The following is an 8,339-nucleotide window of genomic DNA, read 5'->3' as shown; positions in this document are numbered from 1 at the left end:
CAGAGTGTTTTGATGGAAGCCCTGATTCATGTACAGGTTTCATGCTCCAATGCTCGCTGTACATGACTCAGAATCCAAAGAATTTTCATTCTGAGGCCTCCAAGGTAGCCTTCATTATTTCTCTTCTCACTGGGAAAGTGCTAGAATGGGCTACAGCTGTATGGGTACAAGGGGGAGAAAACATTCAAGACTTTTCCCGATTCGAGACACTCTTCAAAGCTGTGTTCGAACTTCCAGCGAAGGGACTGGAGATCGGAGAGCTGTTACTGAAGCTTAACTCATTGAGTGCCATGCGTTGAGTGCCAAAAACGTAATATTACGTTTTTAGCTTTTTTTTTAATTACAAAACTAGACACTCTAACACACCTTACTGTATATGTGATTTTGGGAACTCTGTGATGAATGGAAATTAAATATATGACGATCGAAAACTCATGAAAAAATGTCCAGATTGTGCGTTATCTGGACATTTAATCTTAAAACTCTGCTTTTGATGGTTGCCGCTTTGGGTTGAATCAGTGACACGTGCACGTCAGGTCAAAACCAGGCCATTTTCGTGGGTTTATCACAAGGTGGCGGTCTCGCTAGGTCACTTCCCGGAAACTTTACTGTTTACTGTGGCCCGCCATGCACTTTAATCCGGCCTGCCGAACATTTAATTAAGTTATCATAGGCCGCATAGACCGCTCTCTCTATTTTTTTTCCAGCGATAGACGACGTTATGATTAACTTTAGGCTACTGCAATCTGCTTTACACTGCTTAACGCAGGTACTACAACTCACTATTGACCATGTTCACAAAGAAAAACTGAGTTTGTTTGTTATTAATTCACCTATCCATCCCATTGTCCTAGGATTACCTTGGCTCCGTCAGTATGACCCTCATATTTCTTGGTCTAGCAGTAGGGTGCTGGCCTGGTCTCCAACCTGGCAGGACCAGTGTATACAAGTGCAGTGTTCCTCTACATCCATCGAGAGTTCAGACGTCGGAGACATCAACATCCCGTCTGAATACCATGATCTAGCTGAAGCTTTCAGTAAGGCGAGGGCCACGCAACTACCACCTCATCGCCCATGGGACTGCGCCATTGACCTGTTGCCAGGAGCACCACTACCACGTTCCAGAGTTCATCCCCTGTCCTCCAAGGAGACGATTACCATGCAAGAGTATGTAAACGAAGCTCTAAGATAAGGCTTCATTCGACCATCCACATCACCGGTGTCAGCTGGTTTCTTTTTTTATCGAGAATAAGGATGGTGGATTACGCCCTTGTATCAATTACAGAGCTCTCAATGCCATCACCATCAAATACTGTTATCTACTTCCATTAGTCCCTTCTGTGTTGGAACAACTTCAGGGTGCTGGCTGGACTTGCGAAGCGCATGAATTTTAGACGGCGTTCTCTGCCACCACAGGTCACTACACTGCAAAAACTGCTTATCTAACAAAATCTAACCAAGTGTTATTAATCTTATATCAAGATAAAAAAAACTAGTTGGTACTGTTTTCAGTATAAAGAGACTTACCTAGCGCTTTTTTGTGAAATCATTTGACTTAATTTAAAAAAAAAAATTGACTTATTTTAAGACATCTCATCTTGAAAACAAGCAAATTTGTCCTAAAAACAAGCAAATTTGTCTGCCAGTGCGTTGAGCAAATTTGTCTTGACAAGACTCCTTAAAATAAGTTAAAGTCTTCTTAAATTAAGTCAAAATGATCTTTTGAGAGGGCGCTAGGTAAGTCTTTTCATACTAAAAACTATACCAAATAGATTTTTTAATCTTAATATAAGATCAATAACACTTGGTTAGAATTCATTTTTTGCAGTGTATGAGTACCTAGTACTTCTATATTAGCTAATGCTCCATCCGTATTCCAGTCAATTGTAAATGAGGTTCTCAGGGACATGCTTCACAGGTTTGTTGTTGTTTTTTATTGATGCCATCCTCGTATACTCTGATAATATGCAGAATCATGTGAAACATGTGAGGGCAGTACTAACCATACAGTTCACAGGGGGTACAGATGGATAAGGAGAAGGTGCAAGCGGTTCTGAATTGGCCAAGGCCCAAGACTACCAAAGAGGAATTTCAGCTCTGTTGCAGCTTCTCTGACCACACTCCTGAAAGGATCCCCTCGTCAGTTCTCCTGGACACCTGAGGCCGAGGAGGCCTTCAAAACCCTGAAGTTGAAATTCATGTCAGCCCCTTTACTGAAGCATCCAGACCCAGCGCTACCTTTTGTGGTAGAAGTAGATGCCTCAGGAGGTGGGGGTAGGAGCGTCAAGGTAATCCTGCTAAACTTTTTCCATGTGCCTATTTCTCTAGGAAACTGTCCCAAGCCGAGAGAAAGTAAGTAAGTAAGTATATGGGCAGCCGTGGCCCACTGGTTAGCACTCTGGACTTGTAACCTGAGGGTTGCCGGTTCGAGCCCCGACCCGTGGGCCGCGACTGAAGTGCCCTTGAGCAAGGCACTGCTCCCCGAGTGCCGCCGTTGAAGCAGGCAGCTCACTGCGCCGGGATTAGTGTGTTTCACCTCACTGTGTGTTCACTGTGTGCTGTTTGTGTTTCACTAATTCACCGACTGGGTTAAATGCAGAGACCAAATTTCCCTCACGGGATCAAAAAAGTATTTATACATATACTTAAAAGGGCAGAGTGCAGTTGCAAGGGTGTTTTTTTCCGCTCACAGGCGCTAGGGGGAAGCAAGACGGCCACAATTCAACCCGAAAAAAGTCATATAACCACCCCAATGATTCTGAAGCTCTTAAATGAAGGTAAATTAAGCTTAAAAACTTGCATATTAAGCTAAAAAAACCTGCATAGTGTGCCTTTAACGATCTAGTTGACGGGAGCGCGCCGCGATTCCAGTACAACTCCCATGGGCGGATTATGAACTTTCGGGCCCCTGGGCCCAGATGTATTAAGGGCCCCCTCTATGGAAAAATAATTCAGTGGAAATGCATGGATTCCAGTTTCTTCAGTAGCAGCAACTGGAATCCATGCATTTCCACTGAATTATTTTTGGAATCTGATCCCTTATCATACCTGTTCATTCTTACTCGTTGCTCGACTTATCGTGACTAAATTCAAGATGGCTGCAAACGTTAAACTTCGTGAAGATACTGTCTGTATAAATCGTCTTGTAAGTAAACTACCAGTGCTTTTTCAAAGTTCTCAATGTCTCGTTTTAAATGTCAGGGCCCTCGGAAGTCTACCAATGAAGTGTGGAGATACATTGAGCCTCGTAAATGGGTGTAAAACAGTGATTTATTTGCATGGCTAGCCCGATGCCGAAGCACCACTACTGAAAAAGCTGTTGGTAGCATCGGCTAACTAGCGCCAGATTTTGGAGTGCAGGGGACAAGTCGAGATGGGCTATGAGACATACGTTCACACTCGGTATCATGTTTCAATACACTTTAGGTCAATATCACACCGGAATTCTCCTTTAAAGTCAGTCGTGTAAAGTCAGTCAGTAACAAAATGTTCAATATAATAAAGTTTAACCCCAAAGTTCAATGTTTCAATCCCAAAGTTCAATGTTCCAATCCCAGAGTTCAATGTTTCCTTTAAACCTCCTTTAAATCCTCAAAAAAAGGGAAAAAGTAGAAAAATGCAAAAAGATCTTCGTACGTACTTTTGTAAAGGGAAAAAAAAGATGAAACAAGGCCTTACTAATCACTACCCGGGTAGGAAATTAGTGATGTGTATCTTATCTGTAATCCAGAACAGGTTGTGTCCAGGCCACAGGCATCACAGGTAGGCGCACACACACTGGTCACAGTCCTTAGGATGGCTCGCTGTATCTCTCTCTCTCAATCGTGGCAGAAGATGCACAATAACAAAAAAAAAAAAAATCTGCACACGGAAGTGTAAAATACCTCATTAGTGCCATGCAGGATCGTTTCACTTCATACCATAAGTATTAACACTCAAACTCAAATATCATTTCTCTGTCTAATGTAAATCATGTACTGAACAACTGTGCAATACAGTACCAGTTCAGTAGAATGACAGTGTGTCATTTGCAACTCTAGTTAACATACAACATGTACATTCAGTTAACCAAATACAATATCAACAGTAAGCCATTAGCAACTTACTATGTGTATACCACATCATATTATATTCAAAACGTCATTACAATGGCTTGAAGCCTGAAAACATTAGCCCTATAGAGTAACCTCATAGCTTAAACATTGTCTGCACGCGCTCCTCTATCATGTCACGTCATGCATGCATGCCCACGCAGGGTGCACGTGATCAGAAAAGAAAGCGCCGTTCTAAACTAACACGGCGGGTTTAAAACGATAACATTCATTTTCAATATATCTCCGACTGGTTTTTGTTTTTTTTACCTCTATATACATCAAAATAGTTCGTTTTACCTCAAAAGTAAAAGGAAGCTAACCAATGCCTAACACACTGTCTTGCTTAACGGAAACACACACTCACCAGAGATTCAATGATTTAAGACACAAACGATCTTCAGGAGTAATAATTCAACCGGAAACGTCTTCTTGAAAAGGTTAAACAAAGGATTAGTTCAAAAATAAACGGTGAGGTGTCGAAACGTTGATAAATCTTAATCTTTCTTTCACTCGCAATATCTCTGAGCTTCAGGAAAAAAACGCAGTTGTGGACTCTTCCTCTATGTGCAATGCACTCGTTCACATGCAGCACAGCGCCCCCTAATGGACAGGGGGCAAACGCTACAACTACATTCAATAACCCAGTGCAATTTATGTGGGTTACACTAACATTTAAAAAACATGTTAAATTATATATATATTTTGATATATAAGTCACACCTGCAGGACCAGCCAAACTATGAAATAAAATCTGACTTATAGTCCAGAAAATACGGTAATATTCGTGTTTCGAGTTGCAGTCGGATTGATTTAAATATTGGGCAGGAGTGTGTGATTCTGTGTGCGCATGTTTGCCAAACGCTTATTTCCTGAAAAAAGTCTAGTGGGGCTACATACCCATTAAGTTTCATGTGCCCCGGTGTTTTGGTGTCATTGACACCAAATTCAGGAAGTTGGTATGATCTCCTATATACTACGAACTCCTATATTCTGTATCTCGAAAAGAGAAGAGGCAGTCAAGAGGTCCGCTCCAATTTTCTATTGAAATTGGAAAATTATATTCAATTTTCTAATAATCTTTTTTTTGCAAGTCAAATAAATGCATATTTAAGATTTCATTTAGAGTTGTATCCTGATTTTGTATTTGTGTAATGTAATGTTGGATAGAAAAATGGATAATTGGGTGTTTGGGAGATTCTTGGTATGCTCAACATATCTCAATAATGCCAAACTAGGAAGTTGGTATGAAAGTAAATGCTCACATGCAATAAAAAACCTTACATATTAGTATTATATGCACTATATGGACTAAAGTATTTGGCCATTGCACCCACAGGAACTTCAATGACATCCCATTATATGTTTGATCATTATGGGTGGGCCAGACTTTGTTATTAATAGATAGCAATCCACATGAGGATCTGAAAAGTTGTTTTTCACAGCTGCCATTGTTTCACCAACATATAAATACAGGGTCAGTATCTGAAGTAATCAGTAGAAAAGTTGGGTGTGCTGCCAAGCTGGGACAATATTATCGTCAGGACAACCAGTCACGGTAATGGAAGACCCCTGGAGAGCTGATCGCTGCTATCCAGCCCTGAACTCTTCATGTACAAAGTTTGTCAGGCCACAGGCACTATACATCATCATGTACATATTTTTGTCATCAATATCTGTGTCTACCGTGTTTCTAAACTTGCTGGTGATCATCTCGATTTTTCACTTCAAGCAGCTTCACACTCCAACCAACCTGCTCATCCTCTCTCTTGCTGTGGCAGATTTCTTTATCGGACTGACTGTCATGCCTGTGGAAGGGTCACAATTAATTGAAACATGCTGGTATTTTGGGGACATGCTGTGTAACATATTCCCTTTCATTTATGCTGTGGCTCTTTCAGGATCTCTCTGCAGCCTTGTCTTAATTTCCATTGATCGTTTCATTGCAGTCAGTGATCCTTTAAGGTACTCATTGAAGGTCACACACAACAAAGTAGTTATAATTGTTGTTCTAGGCTGGTGTATTTGTCTACTTTATACGTTCTTCTTGCTTTATGACCACCTTACTGAAATGGAGCCTCACAGGACATGTCACGGAGAGTGTCTGCTCACGATCAGTTTCTCATGGATTGTTGGTGATGTTTTTGTGTCATTCATTGTGCCTTGTTCCACGGTTATAATTTTAAACATGAAAATATTCTGTACAGCTAAGTATCATACAAAGGTGATTAACTCTGTTACAGAAAGAGAAAGGGCTGGTAACAAGGACACAATGAGAAGTAAGAAATCCAGCTGTAAAGCTACAAAAACAATAGGGGTACTTGTTACAGTTTATTTGCTCTGCTATATGCCATATAATTTAAGCTCTTTGGCATACGGCACTGACTCATTATCTTATCTATTTAAATGTCTTGTATGGATTATGTATCTCAACTCCTGCATGAACCCAATAATATATGCTTTATTTTACCCATGGTTTAAAGTCTCAACCAAGCATATCATCACCCTTGCAATACTTCATCCAGGTTCCTCTTACTTCAATGTAAATTCTGATGTGAAATAGCTGAACTGACACAATTGTTAAAATTACCAGCATTTGTTAGACAGAAAGTGTATAAATCAGGGGTGGCCAAATTCTTCCCTATAAAGGTCCAACAATTATCTTGGGTGGAGGGATGCAGGCCAAAAGTAAGCATTCATGTTATATCACTTCATATATTTTGTCAGTACGCTGTCAGCACAACATCCGCTGGGGGAAACGGTTGTATGAAGGAAGAGGCCTGTCACAAACACAATACAATATCCCTCCTGCCAAACTGGACCAGTCAGCACTGGAGAGAATGGAAAAGCTGTTACACATGGCTCTTCTTTAAGGATAAGAGCTTGGGATGAACTGTGTGAACACAAGCACACAACCCCTATGTAATAACTTTGTATGTGCAGATCTAGCGACAACATTGCAATGGAAACATGCATAAAGTTCAGCCAGATCTGCGCAGCATGGCAAGAAGTCAAACATGGCCATTGCTTTGGTTCAGTTTGCTACTTTCAGATGACCAGACACTCTCTTGAAATGTATACACCATGACTTAGACTAGCGGTTTACATGTTAAGACCCTGGAGATCGAAATTCAAAGTGTAAGTATACTTTAAATCTGTTAACATATCAACCACAATTTCCACGGAAAATGAATGGCAATGATTGAATTAGCCACCCTCACTGTTTTGAGATTTCCTGTCAATCTAGGAAATACATCATAAATCATAATCTGACTAGCTGATGTACATGTTAAGAGATGATGTTATTACAGTATGGAGTCAAAGTGTATGCTTTAAATCAGGGCCGGTTCTAGCCCTTTGGTTGCCCTAGGCGAGATTAAGTTTTGCGCCCCCCTCCCCCTTTTAACATCACTGAGAAACATACAGTATATTAGGGCGTACTTAACTTAATATAACTTAACTGCTTTCCTTTGCATAGCAGTTTTTCCACCCACTTATAATTCTACTTCTATACATTACAGTTAAACAATAAGTGATTAAAGCTGCAGTTGGCACGTTTGACAGATTGAGGAGTTTGTGCTCGTCAGTGCGCACCAGACTGCACCAGACAGTGTCTGACAGTCAGATATCACACAGCCCTGCTCTGATTGGACCAGAAGAACCGGGAGCTGTGGATTTTTGCTAAACAAATAACAGGCTATAGGTGGAGGTAGAAGTGCGGGTTTTTTTTCTAAAACCGGCTGATTTATGTTGTTCTGTCGGTTAGCATAGTGTCGGTTTCAGTGAATATGATCAAAAAACTGCTAACTGCCTACTGCTTGTATATATATATATATAAGTATATATACTCTTTTGATCCTGTGAGGGAAATTTGGTCTCTGCATTTATCCCAATCCGTGAATTAGTGAAACACACTCAGCACACAGTGAGGTGAAGCACACACTAATCTCGGCGCAGTGAGCTGCCTGCAACAACAGCGGCGCTCGGGGAGCAGTGAGGGGTTAGGTGCCTTGCTCAAGGGCACTTCAGCCGTGCCTATTGGTCGGGGTTCGAACCGGCAACCCTCCGGTTAAGTCTGAAGCGCTAACCAGTAGGCCACGGCTGCCCCTTGTGATGATGCATGGACAACAAACACCTCACTGTGTGTGGGGCGTGTTTCAACCGATACAGGGGGGGAATGCCTCTGCACTCAAATGGATAGACCTAACCAATCAGAGCAACAAAATAGCTTACCGTGAGGTGTAGGAA

General features: G+C 41.3%; 1 protein-coding gene across 1 annotated transcript; it reads left to right on the top strand.

The window, feature by feature from the left end:
* Positions 1-5,652: 5,652 nt before the first annotated feature.
* Positions 5,653-6,654, top strand: LOC121709780 (trace amine-associated receptor 13c-like). Its single transcript, XM_042093380.1, has one exon. The coding sequence runs from the start codon at positions 5,653-5,655 to the stop codon at positions 6,652-6,654; it is 1,002 nt and encodes a 333-aa protein (XP_041949314.1).
* Positions 6,655-8,339: the final 1,685 nt, after the last annotated feature.

Source organism: Alosa sapidissima, chromosome 5, assembly GCF_018492685.1.
Source record: "Alosa sapidissima isolate fAloSap1 chromosome 5, fAloSap1.pri, whole genome shotgun sequence".
Lineage (NCBI taxonomy): Eukaryota > Metazoa > Chordata > Actinopteri > Clupeiformes > Clupeidae > Alosa > Alosa sapidissima.
Note: the sequence above shows the minus strand (reverse complement) of the source record. Positions and strands in the feature narration are given on the sequence as shown.